General features: G+C 43.6%; 1 protein-coding gene across 2 annotated transcripts in view; it reads right to left on the reverse strand.

Annotated features, from left to right (window-relative positions):
- TMEM132D (transmembrane protein 132D) overlaps nucleotides 1–25,004 on the reverse strand; it is an 893,797-nt gene that overhangs the window by 116,204 nt on the left and 752,589 nt on the right. For both annotated transcript variants that reach the window (XM_044930298.2, XM_045163122.1), the window contains exon 5: nucleotides 20,848–20,988. In XM_044930298.2, the coding sequence (XP_044786233.1) occupies nucleotides 20,848–20,988 (141 nt within the window). The remainder of the gene's footprint in view (nucleotides 1–20,847; nucleotides 20,989–25,004) is intronic.

Below are 25,004 nucleotides of genomic sequence, written 5' to 3' on the forward strand. Positions count from 1 at the left end.
GCAAGCTCCAGGAGTCAATGATGGACAGGGAAGCCTGGCGTGCTGCAGTCCATGGGGTCACAAAGACTCGGACACGATGGAGCGACTCAACTGAGCTTCAGGGTCTTGGAAAATGGGGCTGGAGGGATTTAGGCAAGGGTGTCAGGGATGTGGTGGTGGTAATGGAAGGCTGAGTAGGGAGAAACTGGAGTGAAAGTCTCAGATTGTATTACTTAAAAGTATTTTTTAAATTTAGCTTAGGTTATAAACCTCTATCATAATCATGAAACTAGAACTTTTAATTAAAAAAATATATATTTATTTGGCTGCCTTGTGTCTTAGTCGTGGCACACGAGATCTTCAATCTTTGAGGCAGCAAACAGGATCTTTAGTTGCGGCATGTGGGATCTAGTTCCCTGACCAGGAATCGAACCTGGGCCCCCTGCATTTGGGACTGTGGTCTTAGCCACTGGGCCACCAGGGAAGTCCCCAGAGCCTTTAGTTTTTAAAAATACTAATAAAGTCAGCTATACAAAGTGGAGGTTTCTTTTTTGTACCACTGCATCCTCATAATTAGAATGATGACCTATAGTTCTGGCATTCTAGGAAGTGATGACGAATCATTGTATAACACTGGGACCTTACCCGTGTCTTTTCCTATAGAATCATACTTTTAATGAGTATGCAACAGAGCCATCTCCCACTTCCATGAAGAGGGTTACTCACGCTTATTGAAGAAAGTAACAATTCCTCCACTTTAATGCAATCGTATGTCAAAGTGGCATCATCTGATCCCTTGTGTACCACCTTCACTGTTTGTTATTCTTCCCACTTACCACCTGTATTATCATTTACTAATATGTTTCTTTACATCTTCTTTATACTAACAACTTTTTAAATTTAGTCTGGTCCCAAGGAAGAATATCCGTAAAATCACAGTTGGATGTCCCAGACATATGTTAGCCTAGTAAACATTAAAATAAATAGAAACTGCTAATATAGAAAGTGTTCTTCTCACCCTCTAGAAAAATGTTATATATTCTACCTTAGAAAACACTGCATGAAAGGATCCAGGACGTGAATTTTCCTTAAACTGAACAGCTCAGCGTGTGAACCCCAGAGGCCTTCCAGAATCGCTATCGTGTTCCTTCCAAGTCTAACCTCAAGGGTGACTTTTTCTTTGGAAATGGCATTCAATTATAGATTGCTATTCAGTGAGAGACTGCTTTCCGGCTTTGAGCCACAGAAAACACATCAGTGCTCACGGCTCAGAATTCTCGCCCTAAATATCAGATGCACCCCACCAGTGAAGCAAGCACAGCCCTTGGCTCCTATATGGGGTCATTGCACACCCTGATTTGCCTAGGACAAGTCAGCTTTACATCTTTAATCATGAGTACCATCTCCCTCCATTCTCAAAACTGGCCCAATGTAAGAAATATGCTAAATTACATTCTACCTATTAGCTGTCCTGATTACACTATTCCTTCAGCATCTGAAATATCAAACATGGCGTGGCTATACTGTTTGAACTTCACATCTCCTCCTGTCCCCACGAACCTGCTTTTCAGTATTTTGGTGAATGGAAACACTGTCCCCCAATAGGCTCAGGTCAGCCATGGATGGTCAATGAGGGGATTGGGATTGCAGAATAAAGGGTTGTTTTATTGTGGGAGGATAGTGTTTCTGAGAGGAAAATCTCTCTGGTCCTCAGGCCTCCAGGAGAGAGGAGAGGAAAGTCCTTGAGAGGTTACTGCCCATCAAACCATCAGAAGGAAGCCCCCCAAATACCTATAGCATTTGGAAGCATCCAAACTATCCCCCTTCACAATGTCAGAGGCTGGTGACCCATACTCTGAAAGTGTGGGAGCCCTTGAACCAACAAAGTGTCTGATATGCTTGGAGATAATGAAAGTGAGACTAAAATCGTGGTTTGAGGTGAAAATTCTCAAGTCTCCAACTGCTGAGAAGTAAGGGAGAGAGTTCCTGCTCAGGCTTTGGAATTAAAGCCCAGGGATTAGGTGATGGTGGTGGTGAGCTTGCAAGAGGCAAGAGGGACATGCAAAGGAATATGGCACATGGCCACCACCCACTCCTTCAAAGTGTAGCTGGATATGGAGGGCTGGGCTGGGCTGACCCAGTCCCCACTACAGATGGATAAAACGTGTGATGTTCAATCTGGAGGAAGGTGTGCATGGCCATCGCAAGCCACAGGAGACCATGTTTGGCTTTTCTCTCTCCTGTTGTGTCACCTTTAAGCCAGAGATGTTCAGGAGAAAAGGGTGTATGTGACACTTCATCGTCTAAATATCAAGAGAAGCACATCAGGTTGGCAGAGACGTTGGCAAGGTAGCCTGTGTTGGGCAGCACAACGTGCCCCCAAGGATGTCAACACCCTGCTTCCTGGAAACTGTACACAGATTGGGTTTCATGACAGAGGTTGTAGATGGAACCAAGTCTGTGATCAGCCAACTGTGAGACACAAAGACCATCCTGGGTGATTCAGGAGGGCCCAGTGTAGCCAGGGGGCCCTTGGAAGTGGAGGACAGAGGCAGAAAAAGGGAATCAGAGTGAGCACAGAGACGCAACTCTGCTGACTTCACAGATGGAGGGAGGAAGGGGCCACAGACAAGGAGATGAGGGTGGTCTTTAGCTACTTCCTTAAAGGCAGATTTTCAATTTTAAGTGGGGACACCTTTGAAGTATTAGCCAATATGACTCCTGCTTTGAGCATTTAGACACACCTTCCCTAAGGATACTGAAAAGTAAAACAAACAAAAAGAACCCTTTTAAGAATCTAGCATTTGCCTAAAGCAGACTTTGCAAGCCTAGTAGGATTCTGTCCCTAAGAAAAGGACTGAATTTCATCTGTCCTTAGACTGTTCTCGCCTTCTCTCTGTAACATCACCGAAACCAGGACACGCTTCACAATCAACAGTGTCAGCCTTGGGTCACATTTTACCTCCAGTATTTTTCTTTCTTAGCGGTATTTGAAATCAGTGTGAAAGTCAGCAAAGGATTAAGTCGGATGAAATATGAAAATTGATTTATTCTTTCATTTTTATAAGCATCATGAAGCCTTATTTAAGTTTATTGTACTTTATTACTTTGTTATTACAGCTATCGTGATCCTTCCTGTTTTTATGCATTTTGTTTTCACGGAGACAAAAAACCAGAATCACCCCTGGTTTCAATATTAGACTTGTTTTTTGCTCGCTTTCCCCTCCTTGCTTTAATGAGATGTACTCAACATGTAACACTGTGTAAGTTTAAGGCATACAACCATGATGATTTGACACATGATCCCACATGCCACAACTAAGACCCTGACTTAGCCAAAAATTAAAATTAATTGATTAAAAAAGATAAACTTTCTATAGGATGTAGATAGATTATATCGAATATATATATAAATATGCAATATGCATCTGTAAATAAACAATATGCAAACAGGATATTTACATATATATCCTATTTTTAACCTCCATGGAGAAAACCATGTATGTGAAACTACATATATATGAAAGTATATATACAGGATATATATCTGCCTATGCGTGGGTGTGTGCTAAGTTGCTTCAGTTGTGTGACTTTTGTGACCCTGTGAATTTTAGCCCACCAGGCTCCTGCTCATGGAATTCTCCAGGCAAGAATACTGGAGTGGGTTGCCATGCCCTCCTTCACGGGATCTTCCCAACTCAGGGATCGAACCCGTGTCTCTTATGTCTCCTGCATTGGCAAGTGGGCTCTTTACTGCTAGTGCCCCCTGGGAAGCCCATGTCTGCTTATATATGAAACTATATATTATAGGTTGTATCAGATATAAAATTTATAAGAAAATACCTCCTACTTTACTCCTCTGTAAAGTATATGAAATTATATTTGTGAAGAAATATGTATAAGATATAGGGGATATAGAATATATACGTGAAAATAGGATTTTCTTTTTTCCTCTTGAAATTATGGGGGCAGGACTCTGTTTTGCTCACTCCTGAATCTACAGCACCTGAAAACCATGCCTTCTGTGCATCAAAAACTCAGTAATTATTTGCTGAATGATTTATGTTTATAATTAAGCTCTTCATTAGACTAGTTATAAGCCTTTCAGTGCAGATTTAATTTTGAATACCATATGGTAGCCTCCACAATGTTTTCTGAACTTTGGGCCTCTAGAGTCTTAATCTGACTCTGGAAAAAAAAAAGATTTCCATGGGGAGTGGTGGCCTGAATGCTCACCTCTGGTTTTCATCAATACTTGAGCATTACCTGGGCTGGCCTCTGCTATTTCTTATGGCCTGAGTTGTGCCCAGACTGGAGAAGTCTGGGACCTGGGATGGATCTCTGAACACTCCAGCCAGTTCAGTGTTGCTCAGAGACTTGAGGGTCCAAAGAAGGTCTGCATGTGGGATCTGAAACCACACTGATTCTTCTCCTTGACTGTGACCACTGCCTCCAAACTGAGAAATCTGACTCACTAGTTTTACTTGCAAGGGCCCCAAGCTGGGTTTTTGTCTCAGTCACAAACACTCATTATGCTCCTGGCATTTTCTCTCCTCTTCTTGGATCAAAGATCATTCCCTCAGGGAAAAGCCAGCAGAAGCTTCTGTAACTCACCCTAAAATTAAAGTCAAGGCTTTGTGTCAAGTTCTTATAAGGCAGAAACCCTCAGTGCCAGGCCTGGAAAGACAAATAATGGAAAAAAAACAAAAAACAAAAAACAAACTTTACAACTTTTGGCTAAGTATAATATCAAATGTCAGATTTTGTATGTACATTTTTGCCGTTATTTCCACCCTCTATTAATTTTAACTCTGTAGAAGCAGAAGGTAAAGATGTATTGATGGGTTGGTACTAATTATCTCCTGCTGTCTTCATTGATGAGAGTTTCTGATGTGAGTTGGGGTTTGAATCACAGCAGTGTGTTGTACACTCACATCCATTTTAGATGTGATGTGAGAGCTGCTAGCTGTATGCCTCATTTTACTACCAATGGAGGTTTGACTCCTAAATCATCACGCAAAACACCATCGTTCTTATGTTGGGTTTCAAAAGAAGAGTGCAATGGCTCTGTGCCAACAACATGCACTCTGTACAGGACAGTGTTTAAATGTCTGAGCATTGACTCAGAGGATTTAAAAGGGCTTAGGACCTATAACTCATGCCTTAATGCACCTGTTGTCAATATGTTTTCCTTCTTCATATAACAATCTACTTTCAGTCACAGAATTGTAAGTCAAAGTAATAATATCTATCACAGAAATGGAGGGAGGTTGAGCCAAGATGGAAGAGAGGGAAGACACAGGGTCAGTGTCTCCCCACACCTAGGACACTCGCCAGATGCTGGTGGGGGACCTCTGACAACCATGTGGGCACGAGGAACCCCTGAGTGACCAGCACTGTTTACAATAGCCAGGGCATGGAAGCAGCCTAGATGTCCACTGACAGATGAATGAATAAAGAAGATGTGGTACATGTACACAATGGAATATTACTCGGTCATAAAAAGGAATGAAATCAAGTCCATTGAAGTAATGTGGATGAATCTAGAGCCTGCCATACAGAGTTAAGTAAGTCAAAAAGAGAAAAATAAATATTATATATATATATATTATTGCATATATATGGAATCTAGAAAAATGGTACCGATGAACCTATTTGCAGGGCAGGAATAGAGGCACAGACACAGACAATGGACTTGTGGACATGGTGAGGGGGAAGGCAAAGGGTGGTGAATTGAGAGAGCAGCATTCACATATACACACTACCATGAGTAAAACAGATAGCAGGTGGGGAGCTGCTGTATAGCACACAGGGAGCTTGGCTCAGTGCTCTGCAATGACCCAGAGGGGAGGGATGGGAGGATGGAAGGGAGGCTCAAGAGCGAGGGGATATGTGTATACATATGGCTGATTCACGGTGTTGCATGGCACAAGCTGACACAATGTTGTAGAGCAATTATATTCCAACTAAAAATAGAAAGAAATGGAGGGGAATTAGTTACTCTCACCCTTCTAGGCATTTTAGAATCCTGGAAGGTACTATGCTTGCAGCTGGGGCTTCTGCCTGACCAGGCAGTGCTCACCAAGAAACTTTAGCTCATAAAGAACATCTGGCTCCAGGTGTAGACAGATGATGCCTCTTGGCATCCAGCAAACAACACATCCAAAATCCAAATTTCATCAAGTATGTGTGTTCACAAAAAGACAGTGTAACAGAAAATGCTATGGCAAGGAAATGGAGAGGATCTGATACTTTGTGCCTCACTGGATGTTTATAATGCTCAATCCAAATCTATGTTTATTCTACCATTGATTCATTCCATTTATTTATTAAGAAACTGCTACATGCCAGACTCTCAGTTAAGTCCAGGAAGACAGAAATAAGTCAGAAAAGTCCCCGACCTAGAATGTGTCCAAACCTAACATGTAAATAACTGAGGATAACCACATTCCTCACAGAGTCACATCTTACCTAAGAGTTAAAGTCTAAAGAAAGGTGCATCCACCTAAAGTGAAAATTACTCTTGAAAATCTTTTAAATTGGGTTTTTTTGGACCACAAATGTATTGCTTGACTTCTAACATCTGACTTCTGTCATTTTGATCTTTAGCATCTTGGAAGTAACAGTGTACAATTCTCCTGCACAGTCTAATTGCCTACCCAGTGTCTGAGAAAGAACGCTCAGCCCCTGGCTTCTTGTTACCATTTAAGCTGCCAAAGAATCCTAATTAGCTGTCACAGTTCCTCCTTCATGTAGAAAACAGAAAATATGGAGGAGTAGCAATGGAGCTGGATCCCTTTATTTCTGACCTTGCCTTTACAGCCAAGGTATTATTCTCTCTGTAGCCACTCTCATCATATCTTTACTGTTTGCTGAGTCAAACTAACAGAGCCATTTAAATACAATTCTGAAAGCTGTCCATCAACTCATTATCCATCATCAATTGGAACTCCTGCATGTTTCCTCTTGGTCCTGGAGAAAATTCCCACCCACCATCCTTTAAATGATCTTGCTTTTTCATATAAAGGTTTGGAGAAATTCTGCTGCACAAATGAATATATAGGTGTCTCTTCACTTCAAAGAGGAGAATGCTGAGCTGGGTTACTTGCTGATTTTTTTTCCTACTGCAGGGAAGTTTCCCTTGGATATCCGAACCTTCCATGTCACAACCAAGAGAGATGGAGCTCTTCTCCCTCATCCACTTTGTGACTCCGTAGATTAGACCCTTCCTTTCAACAGTTATTGACAAAGCAGCAGGCATTGCTCTAGGCATTGGAAAATCATCAATGGTCAAACCAAGAAGGTCTTGGCCTTATAAAGGTGGACAGCGAATAGATGAACAAGATTATGGTGATTAAGTTCCAGGAAGAAAAATAAACCAGGAAAGGGTGGGGTGGAGAGTTGGGGAGTGATGGAGCTAGCTTATTGCCCTGTAAACTGGGGACTTTGGAGCTAAGTCCTGAAGGAAGTGAAGGGGTGAGCTGTGTGTGGATCTGGTAGAAGAGACAGCAGATGTTTGAAGGTCTTAGGTGGGAGCATGCCTGCAAGGTCTCTGCAATCTTCAGAAGGCAATCAGGCTGAAGGGAGAGGCAGGAAATGAGGTCAGGTGGTGAAGATCCATGGGGGAGGACGGGGAGATTGGATGGTCTTAGTGGCAATTGTAAGGCATTTTAGCTTTTATTTTGAGAAAATGGAGAAGTGACAGGACAATTTTGAGTGGAGGAGTGATGTGATGTGCCTCACATTTCTAAAGGAATGCTTTCACTGATGAGTTGAGAGTAGTGTTGGGGGTATTTTTGGAGAGTAGTTTTAGGACAAAATCAAGAGCAGTAACATGCTTGAGGAAGTTGTGGAAAGTTTATTTTACCTTCTAATCTTGACCCCACTTATTAAGTTCTAAATGAAACTTGAAAAGATTTTGTGCAGATACTCCTGAAGTTAAGACTGTAGCTCAGAGGCAAATCCCTACTTATAAAACAAATATACAGGTGATCAAAGTGGCTCTAATAGATCGCTTTCCCAACACAGTGCAGAATCAAATTTGTCATAAGAATGTTATATCCATCTTACAACTGAAGAAACTGAGGAAAAGGAAGTTTAAATATCCAGACTCGATCTCATTTATAAAGAGCTAGGATTTAAATCCAGACAATCTGACATGAGAGCCCAAACTCTTAAGCACCATGTGTCCACCATGCAATAATCGCACAGGATGTGGCATTGGCTGCACCTTTAGACAGGATATATGCTGCTCAGTTTGCTGAAGTCTCTACTACTTCCTATCTCCTTTACACGTTTTAAGTTATTGTGTGGATCCTGTTTTCTGTGGTGACGATCCTTGGTCTAAATGTTTTCCGAGATCCTTTGTGTAAATTCTAGGTCAAAGATGAAGAAGAGGTTTCATCTCTTAAATCCATGATTGATGGTGTTGAGAAGAGTTCCCAGGAATGTCTGAACATAATAGAAAGATGTGCTATATTTGACTGGTGATGCTGAGTATTTTGTATGAGGTATGTTTGCTGATGCTGCTCTTGGCTAACCCAGGATGGAAGGCAAGGTTGGTTTGCCCTCTCCGACCCAATCTATCCCATTTCCCCAAAAGGCGGAATATTTGCTTGTCCTGATTTTGACTACCAAAGAGCAAAATTGATCTAAGCAAGTTCATTCTGACAAAATTTTCAGGAAGGGATATATACACAGTCTCTCCCAGAAGTATGTTCCGTTTGACAAAGGAGTGCAGGGAGAATGAATGGTTAGTCCAATAATATGATGTCTTGTTGGAGGGATTGCAAGCATCCATGTGTGGAGGAGTTATTTTTGGCTGGGAGTGTGGGCTTTCCATGTGCCATGGTAAGTGATCACTCACAGAAGGAAAGCCTGATCAGAGTCCTTGAACAGAGGTGGGCAAATATTTTCTGTAAAGAAGTGGATGGTAAGCACTTTTGGCCTTGCGGACTGTGCGATTGCTCTCACAGCTACTCAGTCTGCCACAGCAGTGCTAAAGCAGCACTGATTAATGGATGGTACATTCCCAACTTGTTACCATGGCAGCCATAGTTTGCCAACCCATATTCCAAATGATGAGCGATAGAAGCAAAAGCAAAACAGGCCTTGGAAATGGGTATCATGGATCTCGGTTTCTGATGATGTGTTAAAATTCTGTGCATTCATCTTCCAAGAGAACTTTGCAGGCAGAAATCTTGCCCTAGCCCACTCCCAACAAAATCCATTTAGAAATACAAAAATCCAACCAGATTTAATCCAGTTTTAGAAAATCCTGAGCATATACAATTTTAAACATGTGGTTTCTTTAGAGAATATCTCAGGGTGGCACTAAGTACCTTCAGTTTCCTAAATACCTTTAATCTCTCTGCAAAGGGAAGTCAATATTCAATAATTAATGCTTTAGTATCTTATTTCATTTGGAAATGACCTACTCATTAAAAAAACTCCCCCCCCCCCAAATCCCCCCAAGAACAAGCAAAAAAACTGTGTGTTCACAGCAGCCAATTGACAAAAGGCTGAAGCAACCCAAGTTCCCACTGATGGACGAATGGATAAATGGTCTATCCATATGATGGAATATGACTCAGCCTTGAAAAGGAAGGAAATTCTGACCCATGCAAAAACATGCATGAACCTTGAGGATGTTACAGTCGGTGAAATAAGCCAGACACAGAGGACAAATACCGTATGATTCCACTAATATGAGGCACCTAGAATGGCCAAATTCACAAAGACAGAAAGTAGAATAGAGGCTACCAGGAGCAGAGGGAATTAGTGCTTAATTGGGACTTAGTGTTTAAATGGGTACCAAATTTCAGCTTTGCAAGAAGAAAAGAGTTCTGGAGATGGATGGTGGTGATGGTTGCTCAACAATGTGAATATACTTGACAATACTGCCCTGTACACTTTGGAATTGTTAAGATGGTAATCTTATATGTATTTTGTCACAGTTTAAACAAAAAACCTCTGGGTGCCTCAATATTCTTATCTGAAATATAAGATAAAAATAACACTATTTCTTGGGGTCATAGTGAGGATCAAAGAAATGCTACCTGCTGTGTAATGAACACCCAGGATACATGAAAACATTGCTATTTCTATTATTATTATAATACTTCTCATGTTTAACCTGGATCAGGAGTCAAGACCTACTGACAACTCTGAAATGATGCTTTATATATTAGAAACTGGCAAGTGGATAGAAAGGAAGAGAATCAGGGTCTAAACACTGGGTCCAGGTTTGAGGAAGAGAAATACTGTTTTCTCTAAGCTGAAACATTTACTCTCAATCAAGCAATAAAAATGTTCTGACACTAGTAAGTCAACTTCAGGGAAGGAACACCGTTATTTGGTGTCCAAATAGGATGCTGCCACATGAAGAGAGATGCCAGTAGATGTACATGCAGTTGATGCTGTGCAGCCTATCGGCTCTTTTTCTGCTTCTGCTGCTTCATTTGCATCCATGAGTGTCTCTACTGATGGTGGGGGGTGGGGACAAATATGAGGTCCAGACATTGCATCCAGCAGGTGGCTTCACCCCACTCTGTAGCTACAGATTCTATTCCTATATGTGAGGTTTATTTATTTTTTTGTTTTTTTTTTAATATAAATTTATTTATCTTAATTGGAGGCTAATTACTTTACAATATTGTACTGGTTTTGCCATACATTGACATGAATCCACCACAGGTGTACATGTGTTCCCCATCCTGAACCCCCCTCCCACCTCCCTCCCCATCCCATCCCTCTGGGTCATCCCAGTGCACTAGCCCCGAGCATCCTGTATCATGCATCGAACCTGGACTGGCGATTCGCTTCACATATGATAATATACATGTTTCAATGCCATTCTCCCAAACCATCCCACCCTCGCCCTCTCCCACAGAGTCCAAAAGACTGTTCCATACATCTGTGTCTCTTTTGCTATCTTGCATACAGGGTTATCGTTAACATCTTTCTAAATAACCACTGATACAATCTAAATGTTCATTGACAGATAAATGGATAAAGGTGTGGGATATTTATACAATGGAATATTACTCAGCCATGAATGAACTAATGCCATTTGCAGCAACATACATGGACCTAGGGATTATCTTACTAAGTGAAGCAAGCCACACAGAGAAAGACAAGTATCATATGATATCACTTATAGGTGGAAGCTTAAGAAAACAGATACAAATGAATTTATACACAAAATAGACCCACAGACATAGAAAATGAACTTATGGTTATCAAAGGGAGAAGGAAAGGGGGAGGAGGGATGAATTTGGAATTTGTGATTAACAGATGTGCATGCTCAGTCACTCAGCCGTGTCCAACTCTTTGAGACCCCATGGACGTTAGCCCACCAGGCTTCTCTGTCCGTGGGATTTTACAGGCAGGAATACTGGAGTGGGTTGCCATTTCCTTCTCCAGGGGATCTTCCTGATCCAGGGACCGAACCCATGTCTCCTATGTCTTCTGCATTGACAGGTGGATTTTTTACCTCTGAGACACCCGGGAAGCCCAATTAACAGATACACACTACTATATATAAACTAGATAACCAACAAAGACCTACTGTACAGCACAGGGAGCTATACTCAATATTTTGTAAAACTCTGCAAGGGAAAAGAATCTGATACACACACACACACACACATACACACACACACATACACACGTATACATATAACTGAATCAGTTTGCTGTACACCTAAAACTAACACAACATAGTAAATCAATTATACTTTGATAAAGATAAAATTAAAAAAGAACAAATGCTAAAAAATGATATTGAGGAAACAACAGCAACAAATAACTACCCATTACGTGCAAGATGGATTGAAGAAGGGGAATATTGAGAGGTTATTCTAATCTAACAGCCTTGCTCAATAAAGGAACTCAAGGGATATGTGTTCACCAAATGAAAAGTGCGTCGCCTCTATCAGTGCCTGAAAAGCATTACGCTCCTTCTTGGAGGATGCCATGTCCTACAGCCAAACCGCTTCCCAGGAGCTCTTCCCCTGCAAGTAACACAGGGAGAGCCTACAGAGGAGGCAGCAGGGCTGATCGAACAGGCATAGTCCACACGATTTCCCGATTCCTTGGTTGGTATTTAAGGAACCACTTGGGGGACTTTCCTGGTGGTCCAGTGGTTAAGAATCCACCTTGCAATGCAGGGGACATGAGTTTGATCCCTGGCTGGGGAGATAAAATCATACGTGCCATGGAGCAACTAAGCCCACACACAACTAGAGAGAATCTTCATACCACAATGAAAGAGCCTGCATAATGCAACAAAGATCCCATGTGCTGCAACTAAGACCCAAAAGAGCCAAGTAAGCAAATAAATAAAACTAAAAAAAAAGGAGCCACTTCTCTCTGGGAGGGGACAAAAATGATGAGCCCCAGTAAAAGATCAGCAGACTGAGAAAAAAAAAAAAAGAAGGGACTCAAGAGGATGCCCTCTCCTCGTGGCTCTCTCTGTGGCTGATCAGGTGACGGGAAGTTCAGCAGGGGTCCCCAAAGAGGGCTGCATGGGGGGCAGGACCCCCACTGCCCCCCTCTCCTCCTCTGGAGCCAGGCCACCACCAGGACAAGCCATAGCCTGAAGCCCACAGCACAGCGCCCCGCTGGGGAGGCAATCTCTGCTACTCCTTTCCTCTCTTGGAGTTGTTAAGTGTCTCATTCCAGTCCCGAAATCACCCTCCTTCCCCTGGCGGAGGCGGTCTGCTCCTGTGGCAGGAACACTTCTGTCTGGATCAGCCTTGGGAGAACATGTCAGGCTTGATTAAGCCCAGCTTCCAACCCTTGTGAGTTTCTGCTGGAAGCAGGGTAGGTCCTGATGCTGCCAGAGTGTCAGAAGGTGCTGAAGCAGGTTCACTGGATCCAGCTGCGATGTGCAGGGGCTGACCTCCCTTCACTGCTAACAGAGGACTTTTCTGCCATTTGGGGAAGATACTTGTCTGTTTAGGAGCAGTTAATGAACGCTTTAAAAACAACTCAGCAAAAAAAGAAACCTCCTACACTATTGGTTGGAATGTAAATTGGTGCAGCCACTATGGAGAACAGTATGGCGGTTCCTTAAAAAACTAAAAATAGAGCTACCATATGATCCAGCAATCCCACTCTTGGGCATATATCCAGAGAAAAATCTAATCTGAAAAGATACATGCACCCAAATGTTCACAGCAACATTACTTACAATAGCCAAGATATGGAAGCAACTCAGTGTCCTCCAACAGATGAATGGATAAAGAAGATGTGGTATATATACACTGAAGTGAAGTGTTAGTCGCTCAGTCCTGTCTGACTCTGTGACCCCTTGGACCCACCACGTTCCTCTATCCATGGAATTCTCCAGGCAAGAATACTGGAGTGGGTTGCCATTTCTCTCTCCAGGGGATCTTTCCAACCCAGGAATTGAACCTGGGTCTTCTGCATTGCAGGCTGATTGTTTACCTTCTGAGCCACTGGAGAAGCCCATATATACACTGGAATATATTAAAAAAAGAATAAAATAATGCCATCCGTAGCAACATGGATGGACCAAGAGATTATCCTACTAAGTAAAGAACTTCTACTGCTACTGCTAAGTCGCTTCAGTCATGTCCGACTCTGTGTGACTCCATGACGGCAGCCCATTAGGCTCCACCGTCCCTGGGATTTTCCAGGCAAGAACAAAAAGAGAAAGATAAATATCATATGACATCACTTATATGTGAAATCTAACTTTTGAACTTATTTGCAAAACAGAAACAGACTCACAGATAGAGAAAACAAATTTATGATTACCAAAGGGAACATGTGGGGTAGGGGAGGGATGAGTTAGGAGTTAGAGATACACACTGCTGTTGCTGCTGCTGCTAAGTTGCTTCAGTCATGGCCGACTCTGTGTGACCGCATAGATGCCAGCCCACCAGGCTCCCCCATCCCTGGGAGATACACACTACTATATATAAAACAGATAAACAATGAGATCCTACTGTATAGCACAGAGAACTATATTTAATATCTTGTAATAACATATAATGGAAAAAATGAAAAAGAATCTCTCTCTATATATCTATAAAAATATGTATCTCTCTATAGTCTATTACCATATATCTGAATACCTTTGCTGTACAACAGAAACTAACTCAACATTGTAAATCAACTGTTGTTCAGTCATTAACTCATGTTCGACAAGTTGTGTCCGACTCTCTGAGACCCCGTGGACTGCAGTATGCCAGGCTTCCCTGTTCTTCACTATCTCTCGGAGTTTGCTCAAACTCATGTCCATTGAGTTGGTGATGCTATCCAACAATCTCATCCTCTCTTGTCCCCTTCTCCTCCTGCCTTCAGTCTTTCCCAGCATCAGGGCCTTTTCCAATGAGTCAGCTCTTTGTGCATCAGCGGGGGTCAAACTATTGGAGCTTTAGCTTCAGCATCAGTTCTTCCAATGAATAATCAGAGTTGAATTCCTTTAGGATTGACTAGTTGGATCTCCTTGCTGTCCAAGGGACTCTCAAGGGTCTTCTCTAGCACCACAATTCAAAAGCATCAGTTCTTCAGTGTTCAGCCTTATTTATGGTCCAACTCTCATGTCCGTATTTAAAGTAAAAAAAAAAAACAAAAACTCAGCAAGCCTTTCAGGAGTGACTCTCGAGCCCAAATCAGTCTTCTTTGCTATGTGTAAAAGTGTAGTTTGGCTTTGCAGTACAGCCACTTCCCACAGGGCAACTTTGGGGCTCTTAAGGGTCCCTGACTCCGTAGCTCTGCCAGTCCTAAGTGGTTGCATGCTGCTACTGCTGCTGCTAAGTCACTTCAGTCGTGTCCGACTCTGTGTGACCCCAGAGACGGCAGCCCACCAGGCTCCCCCGTCCCTGGGATTCTCCAGGCAAGAACACTGGGGTGGGTTGCCATTTCCTTCTCCAATGCATGAAAGTGAAAAGTGAAAGTGAAGTCGCTCAGTTGTGTCCGACTCCTAGTGACCCCTGCTGTATATGCTGTTTCTGTTTCTCGGAGGCCCCCACCATCTTCAGTGGTAAGAGCAGGCAGAGTTCCTGGGGCGGGGGAGGGCCTGCTCCTCTCCCCACAACCCCTCCTTTTTCAGTTCGTGTCCTTTGGAGTGATGTAGGAGAAGGCAATGGCACCCCACTCCAGTACTCTTGCCTGGAATATCCCATGGACGGAGGCGCCTGGTAGGCTGCAGTTCGTGCGGTTGCTAAGAGTCAGACACGACTGAGTGACTTCACTTTCACTTTTCACTTTCATGCACTGGATAAGGAAATGGCAACCCGCTCCAGTGTGCTTGCCTGGAGAATCCCAGGGACGGGGGAGCCTGGTGGGCTGTCGTCTCTGGGGTCGCACAGAGTCGGACACGACTGAAGCGACTTAGCAGCAGCAGCAGCAGGCTTTGGACAATTGGTGTTTTAGGCTCTCTGAGCTTCAGGGATAAGGAGGTGACCTAAACAGGTCCCATGAGAGCATATCCCAGGACTTACACTGGACTGGCCCAGAGGACGTAGATTCTTTCCTGTTGGATTTGAATCGGTTCTGAGGCATCCATTTTGCTCCCACAAGGGCAGCCTCTGTCAGAATGAAACTCACCCACAAGAAAGTGTGGCTATATGTGAGGGGGTGGGAAAGAGAGAAAGAATGTTCTTGTGGTTCTGAACAAAACCCTCAGAAATTAGTTCTGACTGAACTCTCCAATGACGTCAGCCACACTTTTTTCCTATTTAAACTTAAGTCAGTGTGAGTGGAATTTCCTGTTATTTCCAACTCCTAAGAATCACAATAGATGTTCTCATCAATAACTGAAATGCATCCGTGAGGGACCTGCTGCCTTCTTAAAAACCCAGCAGCCTTGGGAGACACAAGGTAACATGCCTTCATGTAATTTATGATTCAGACCAAATGAGTTTTCCAGTGGATCTCCTGAGAGGTGGTTTTGTATGGAAGGAGGAGAATGCAAGAGCTTATTGGGCCTCTGACTAGGGAAGGAAGATAAAGCAATGAAAATAAAAAGATGTGGGGGACGGGGAGATGGGCTTTAAAGACAGACCTACTGCTCAGAGATTTCCCAGGAGCCTCTGAGCAGGTGTTGAGATGCTTCTCCAAGGATTCCTTGGTTTTCTTTCTCAAGGGCCTCCGAATGGCACCAAAACATTATCTACACCAGGTGATTCTCTTTCAGCACCTGTGATTCATAGAGCAGCACGGTGACAGCTGTGCAGGCTGTGGGGTTTGATTTTCAAGTTATTCACCAGGTGGTGAGGCCTGCGGATGGACGTGAAACTGAACACAGGAAGGTTTTGCACTTTCCTTGAGCCTCTGTATTTCTGACATCGATTTCATGGACTCCCGAGACGACCCAAGTCATCCTGTACTCTTTAGGGCACAAATATAAACCCGGTCTTCTTTGGTGACGGGTATTATAAGATAAACAGAAATTGCTTTACACAAAAAAGGACTCCATTGGTTTATATTTAGGCAGTAGTGCAGTGGGATTCGAGGTCTTGAGCAGTAGCATAAGTTCCTGGTTTTTTTGCACAGTGGTTCTGACTTCCTCTATTGTTTCTAATTCCCTGGAAGTTTCCTTTCTCAAGATGGAATCCAGACATCCCTGGTGGTACAGTGGATTAGAATCTGCGTGCCAATGCCGGGGACATGGGTTTGATCCCGGGTCCAGGAAGATTCCACATGCTGTGGGGCAACAAAGCCTGTGCACCACAGCTTCTAAGCCCACAAGCTGCAACTACCGAACCCATGTGCTGCAACTATCGAAGCCTGTGTGCCTAGACCCCGTGCTCCGCAATAGGAGAAGCCACTGCAGTGAGAAGCCTATGCACTGCAGTGAAGAGTAGCTTCCACTTGCAGCAACTAGAGAAAGTCTGCACACAGCAACAGAGACCCAGGGCAACCAAAAAAAAAAAAAAAAAAATGGAACTTAATAACTCTGGCATACCCTCTCAAGGATAAGGAGTAAGAACAAAAGCAGAGAAAATGTTCTCTTACAGGAGTTTCAGCCAAAGTCTCAGGATTGCCTCCCATTGATTGGGATTGAATACTGTGTCTCCCCCTGAGCCAATGAAAGTCTCTGGATGGATGCAGCGCTTTGATTGGCCACCGTGGGTCACATGGCCACTGGAAGCTGGGTTGGACACCATACTATTTAAATTGCATAGATTTAAAATAAATGAGGCATGGTTATGAAATACACAGCATGGGAATACAGTCAATAACTATGTAATATCTTTGTTGATGACATAGTGACTAGACTTACCGTGGTGATCATTTTGAAATATATAGAAATCTCAAATTACTCGGCTGCATAACACAAACTAATATGGTGTGGCGTGTCAATTATACTTCAAAAACAAACAGACAGAAAAGAGATCAGATTTGTGGTTATCAGAGGCGTGGGGTGAGGTGAGAGGGAATTGGATGAAGGCAACCAAAATACAGACTCCTAGCTATAAGATAAATAGGTGCTAGAGATGTAATGTACAACATGAGAAATAGAAGTAACACTGCTGTATGTTACACATGAAAGTTGTTATGAGAGCAAATCCTAAGAGTAAGCATCACAAGAAAAAAAATTTTTTTTCTATTTCTTTATTTATGTATCCCCCTGGAGTGAGAAGCAACTCACTCCAATATTGCCTGGAGAATCCCATGGACAGGGGAACCTGGCAGGCTCAGACCGACTGAGCACACAATTATGTATCCACATGAAGTGATGGACATTCACGAAACTTATCATGATCATCATTTCGTGACGTACGTAGGTTAAATCATTATGCTGGACACCTTAAACCTATACAGTGCCATATATCAATGATATCCCAATCAAACTGGAAGAAAAAATTTAAATAAATTTTAAAAAGCAAAAAATTCAAGACTCTCATACAGTGAAGTTAAGTCACAAAGAGGAAAGCAAATACCGTATATCACTTATAAGTGGAATTTAGAAAAATGGTACAGATGAACTTACTTGCAAAGCAGAAATAGAAATGCAGATGTAGAGAACACACGTATGAATACCAAAAGGGTGGGTAGGATAAATTGGGAGACTGAGATTGGCATATACACACTACTATGTATAAAATAGATAACTAATGAGAACCTACTGTATCGCACAGGGAACTCTACTCAGTGCTCTGTGGTGACCTAAATGGGATGGAAATCTAAAAAACAGCAGATGTAGGTATACATATAATAGATTCACTTTGCTGTACAGCAGAAACTAACACAACATTGTAAAGCAACTATACTCCAATAAAAATTAAAAAAAAAAAGAATTTGGTGGACAAAAAGGAAAAAAAATGTGTATGAATTTGGTGGAGGGATTTTTAGAGAATATCCAGTTATTGTTATCAGAAAAAAGGCAAATGGGAGCTGCAGGACAAAGCTCCCTGTCCACTGTAGGAATCAGTAGTACTTCCTAAAAGCGGCGCAAACAGGAAGAAACTCACAGTGGATGATTTACCTAATTCATAATAAATAGCCAACAAAGACTGTCTGGAGCATAAAATGCCACCCACAACGTTGCAAACTGGAAGCTGGTGCAAGTTTAAGCAGCAGACCTCCCCAGGGGTACTTATGGTTTCCGTGATCTTCCTCTTCTGTAGGTTCATCTTCAGAGTTCCCTTAGTGTTTTCCTGGAGCCATGATGGAGAGGACCCTTAATAATAATAAGCTAAATAATATGCTTAATAAATATAAGCTAAATAAAGTAAATAATGAGCTAGATCGAATGGCATATGATTTTTACAAAATTTTACAGAACTTACTCAGGGGGCTTCCCTGGTGGCTCAGTGGTAAAGACTCTGCCTGCCAATGCACGAGACACAGGTTTGATCCCTGGCCCGGGAAGATCCCATGGGCTGCAGAACAACAAAGCCCCTGCCCCACAAATCCTGAGCCTGTGCTCTAGAGCCTGAGAATGGCAAATACTGAGCATAGCCTGCAGGCCCTAGAGCCCACACTCCCCAAGAGAAGTCATCACAATGAGAAGCCTATGCAGCACAACTAAAGAGTAGCCCCTGCTTGCTGCAACTGGAGAAAGCCGGGGCACACCAACAAAGACCTAGCATGGCCAAGAATAAAATAAATGATATCATATATATCAAATGATATATATATATATATAATTTATTTATATATAAATATATATATATATATACATATATATATATATAAAACTTGCTTAGGAAAGACTTTAGCAAGAAGATAAAGGGGTGAGCATGCCTGAAAACCATCGAGGGGAAGAGAGTTAGGAGCTTGCGGAGCAGAAGGGTATCTGAACTGTTAGAGGAAAAGTGAAGTCTGCAGGGTGCTTGGAACAGAGGTGGTGAGAGGGAGCATGACCAGAGTGAGGTCTGAGTTGAGGCAGGCATAGCCAGCTGGGCTGTACTTCCCCTGTCCTGGTAAACCCTTTGGCTTTACCTTTGAGATGGGAGGAGGCCAGTGGATGGTTCTGAGCTAAGGAATAACATCACTAGGCTTCCACATGAATCACCCCAGCTGTCTCAGGAGACCACTGGGAAGCCAACAAGAAGGCACTGCTTTGATCCAGGGGAGTTATGGTGGCTGGGGCTGGGGAGGTAGCTGTGAGGACTGCTTGGCTCCTGGGTGTGTTTAGAAAGCACTGCCAATGGGATTTGCTGAAGGACTGGATGTGGGGAGAGAGAGAGAACAAGGAATATGGGATGTGCTAAGACACTGGTTTAAAGGATGTGCCAAGATTCTGGTCTGAGCCACTGGGAAGATGAATGTGCCATGTACTGAGGTGAAGGGAATGAAGGGTGGGATGTGTTGTATAATGTGTCACACGGCTCGGTCATTTTCTCACAGCACTGCCTTCTCTCTGAGAGACTAAAGACAGGGCTGTGCCTCTAACTTGTGGTCCCAGCATCTGAAACTGGACCCAGCGCTCAGCGATGACTCAATCTGCGTTTGTCCACTGCCTTCTCGTGGGTGGAAATGCTTCCCGGGGTTCAGGTGGGGTCAGAGAGGCCCTTCAGTCCCTGAGCAGAACAGGCAGGAAGGTTGGTGGGCTCTGACGAGTCCTGGGACCACAAGGATGGGAGGCCCCCGCCCTCCCCACTGCATCCCTCCCAGGATGGGGGCGTTTGCTGGGAGGCTGGCTCAGAGGAGGTGCCAGGAAGCTCTGTCTGCACAGTGGGTGGCAACAGCGTGACAAACCCTTTCCCCTGCTGACTGGCATCACACTGCAAGCTGCTTGGCAGAGCAAACTAGGCACCCCCTTCCTCCCCAGGCATCGCATCCCCCCAAAGGCCTTTGTTTTAGATCACTTTTGCATTCAGTTTAAAAGGTGAAAGAAGCAGCCAGAGAGAAGGAGGGAGTCTTCAGCATTTAAACCAGGGATGGGGGAGCTGGTCACCCCGTCCCTAACTCATGGAGAATCCTACTGGTTAGTTAGGGGAGTGGAGCTGCTTGTGAATCCTCACTGATCCTCCAAAAATGCTTTGTGCTATGAAATCATCCTACAGCGTGGCCGCATACACATCAACCTAGTTTCTGATGCTGCCTTCTCTCCCCTTCCCAACCTGTGCGGTCAGCGGGGGGTCAGTAAGCTCTATTTGGATGGTGGTCCCTCATCCCTGGGGGTGCAGAAGAGGTCACAGCATTTGGAAACACAGACGGTCAGGATCATCACTGACCAGGACTACCATTCCCCACCACCCCCTGAAGCACCATGTCCTTCTCATCCTGATCTAATCTCGGGCAGGGAATGGAAGCAGCAGGATAACCAGAGTGGGATGGGGGATGGGGGATCTCGGGGGACTCTGTGGTCCCAGCCGGTTGACGAGCACTGATGCTGACTCGACAGTGGATTTCTGCAGGGAGCCGGGGGTGTCAACTTGCCTTAATGACGTCTTCATCAGACGATCGACACTCCACAGACTTGAGATCTGTTACCGCGCCATCCTCCTCCACAGAGACCACCTTCACGGGCACGGCCACCGTCTTCCCAGTGAGGATGGCTGTGTTCAGGATTTCCGCCTCCTGGAAGAGCAAACATATTCTGCCATCACATTCTGACACGTGCTGACCTCCTTCCCTCAGGCACCCTGTGAAGAAGCTGTCCCCACTCAGGCTCAGGAAGCCTGGCATTCTGCACCAGCTGAGGGGTCACGGCGGCCCAGGTAATGTTCCTCCATCACCCAGACTTTCGAGGGGTTGAATATGATGGAGAGGGGGTATGGGATGCAGAGGGGGGGGAGCAAATTCATCATGAATATTGTATTTGACAAACTTCATCATGCACCAAGAACTGTCCTAGCACTGTATAAGTATGGACCTATGAAGTCTCACAGAATCATTTAACGTGCATTCAGATTTGCTCTACTATGTGGTTGGCACAGAGAGGTTTTGTTACTTGACACAGCTAAGAAATGGCGAAGGTAGAGGTGGAAGTAGAACCCAGGATGTTCAACCCCTGAGTCCACGTGTTCATGTTCCAATTGGTCTAAATTCACACAAAAGGATTCTGATGTTAACAGTCAACTGTTGGCCAGGGAACAAGATGCCTAATGTGCAGGACATAAGGAGACTGAGAGACTGTCACTCTGTATGCTGTGGCTCTTGCTTTCTTTCACTTCCTGTCACTTTTCCAAGGTTATCCCGGCCTCTGTATGTGTCTGGAATGCTATGATGACCTCAGTGACACCCCCAGAGCCCCATCAATGTGACACACACATGTACAACACTCACACACACACATTCACCCCAACGTGCATTTTCCCTGCTAAACACCTCCTCCAGAGCTCAGCTCAACATGTGTCCTTTGGGACCTCCCTGTTTGCCTCTGTTATTTGCTTTCAGAGCCAAGAACATGACAGTCCCCCAGGAAAGAAAGGCATGGGCTCTCCTTTGGGGCATCTGACACCACTGCGGTTTTGCTATTCCTTATAGTTGTTCAATCCTTTCATCCTTCTAGACGGTAAGCTCTGTGGGGCTGCCTCTGCTTCCTGCTCAATAGAACCTCACCCAGAGCCTGTGGAAAGCATGGAGAAGGACCCAGCAAGGGAGGAACTGGAACCCACACTAGCATCTTCATCTCCTTGTTCTGTATGTTAGCCTTCTGTGCGTAGGTCCCTTCCTTTTAATTTTTTATTTTTTACTGACATATAGATGCTTTACAATGTTGTGTTATTTGTGATACATGGCAAGGTGATTCATATATGTATATATATATATTACTTTTCAGATTCTTTTCCATTATTGGTTATTCCAAGATACTGGATATAGTTCCCTGTGCTATACAATAGGTCCTTGTCATTTATCTCTTTTATATATAGTCGAGTGGAAAAGGAAATGGCAACCTACTCCAGTATTCTTGCCTGAAGAATCCCATGGAGAGAAAAGCCTGGAGGGCTACAGTCCATGGGGTTGCAAAGAGTCGGACACGACTGAGCGACTAACACACACACACACACACACAGAGTAGTGTGTACCTGTTAATCCTAAACTCCTAGTTTATCCTTTCCCTGCCTTCCTTTTTGGTAACCACAGTTTGTTTTCTATGCCTGTGAGTCTATTTCTGTTTTTGTAGGTAAGTTCATTTGAATCATTTTTTTGGACTCCACATATAAGTGATATCATATGACATTTGTCTGCCTGAGTTCTCTCTTCTTGGCAATGGGTACCTTTTCTCTGTGTTGGGAAGATCCCCTGGAGAAGGAAAGAGCAATCCACTCCAGTATTCTTGCCTGGGAAATCCCATGGACAGAGGAGCCTGGTGGGTTACAGTCCATGGGGTCGCAAAGAGTAGGATACGACTCAGCGACTGAGCACACACGCGCCTTTTCCTGGACACTGAGCAAGAATCCTCACTCTGCACTTCTGCCTCCAACAAGCCTATGCCTTCTAGGGTTACTCTCACACTCTTGCGGTTTGTGAACTGGCCCAGTCCTATGGGATCCTGTGAGCCTATTTCTCAGGTGGAGAACACTGAGCCTCAAGCAATAGGAATCTCATTCCTCTCTGCAAGGATCGCCTCCTCTAACCACGTGAAGATAAAAATTCCCATATAAGCCTCAATCTTTGTACAACAAGACATTCGAGTTCTGTTCAATCCCCATTCATCACATGTCAGTTGTTCCTAAGAGATCTTATGTCAGCGTGCACGCCGAGTTTCTTCTATTCATCTGAACTTGACCGGCTGAGCCTTGGTACAGCAACACCACATCTGGACGGGCCTCAGGACCTAGTTAGGAAGCCTTTTACGTCTTTTAGAGACAGGCTTGCAGAGATTCTTGTTAATTTGGTTTTCATGTGAAATCAAAAACGCCCATTTAGCTGTATGCCAGAAGAAGGCGTAGAAGTTTATCAGCTTAAAATTATATAACCGTTTTCCTTATGTTAACTTTCTGTTTCTTATGTAAGATTTTACTTTTCCTTTATAGGACTCAGTTCGTTTTATAATTAGTTCATTTGGCTTAGCCTTTGGATATGATAATATATATATATATACACACACATACATGGATATATATGTGTGTATATATATATTGTGTCTTTAATTCTAAAAGATAAGACTACAGTTTGTAATGTTCCTGAATTTCAAAGACTATGCCTCAAACTGTCTGAATATGCATAGGCCTCCAAATGCCCCATTGCTTATGCACCTTTTTTCCCTCCCCTGTGGGTTTCCAGCGGATTTTTATTTTATTTTGGGTACAAACATAGTAAAAGAATGAAGGAAGCCAATCAGCATGGTGTTGCTATTTCCTGCTGCCTCTGGGGAAGAAAAAGGCCAGCCATATTTTTCCACTCTAAAGGGTAGAGATCAAAAGGAACTGCTCACACTTCGAGAAGAAGTGGAAAAACGCAATTTAACTCTTGGGCCCAAACTGGCTCATCTCTAAGGGAAAAAGCAGACTAGAGAAACAGCATTAGAACATCAGCTTCAGGGAAAACAATTTTGCACACCAGTGGTAGAAAAGTAAAGAGCATCTCTGCCCCAACAATAAAACTCAAAAGGCCTGGAATGCATTGCAGTCAGGTCAGCATTGTGGGAAATGACCCTGGGATAACCACTGAGCAGCTGTGATCCCACAGATCTGGGATGTTTTCTTATCCTCTAAACAGAATGCATCAGTCCATCTGCAAGATCTCAGTGGGGATTAGGGACCAAGCTTTCAAGCCTGGCATTTTCCTGCCTCCCCTGTGTGATTATTTGATATCAAGAAACTTCTCTTCACTCTGCTTAATATTCAGCAACAATCTAAATGGGAAAAGGATTTGAAGAAGAACAGACACATGCATATGTATCACAGAATCACTTGGCTGTATACCTGAAACCAACACAGCATCGTTAACCAACAATGTGTGTGTGCTCAGTTGCTCAGTCTCGGCCGATTCTTTGTGACCCCATGGACTGTAGCCCACCAAGCTCCTCTGTCCATGGAGTTTTCCAGGCAAGAATACTGGAGTGTGTTTCCATTTCCTATTCCAGGCTATCTTCCTGACCCAGGGATTGAACCTGTGTCTCCTGCATCAGTAGGCAGATTCTTTACCACTGAACTACCTGGGAAGCCAACTTCAATATAAAATAGAAATTAAAAAAGAAACCTAGATCTAATCCATGCAATAATTCATGGACTTCATGGTTATACAAAGCAATATATTCCCTACTGCTTATAAAAAAAAAAAAAAAACATTTTGAATTAGTTAAGTTTGGTTCTTTTGCTTGTATTAGTAAGGTTCTGAGGGACTTCCCTGGTGGTCCAGTGGTTGAGGATCTGCTTTCCAGCGCAGGGGATAAGGGTTCGATCTCTGGCCTAGGAAGATCCCACATGCCATGGGGGCAACGAAGCCTGTGTGCCACAACTACTGAGCCCCTGCTCGAGAGCCCATGCTCTGCAGCAAGAGAAGCCTGAGTCCCACAGCCAAGACCCAGCATAGACAAGAAAGAAAGAAGGAAACATAAAGAAAGTTCTGAGTAGCGCAAAAAATTAAAAAAAAGATGAAAAAAGAAGAGAGCCTTCTCTTGTGCATTGCTGACTTTCTCCAGGAGG

This window comes from Bubalus bubalis, chromosome 17, assembly GCF_019923935.1.
Source record: "Bubalus bubalis isolate 160015118507 breed Murrah chromosome 17, NDDB_SH_1, whole genome shotgun sequence".
In the NCBI taxonomy this organism is placed as follows: Eukaryota; Metazoa; Chordata; class Mammalia; order Artiodactyla; family Bovidae; genus Bubalus; species Bubalus bubalis.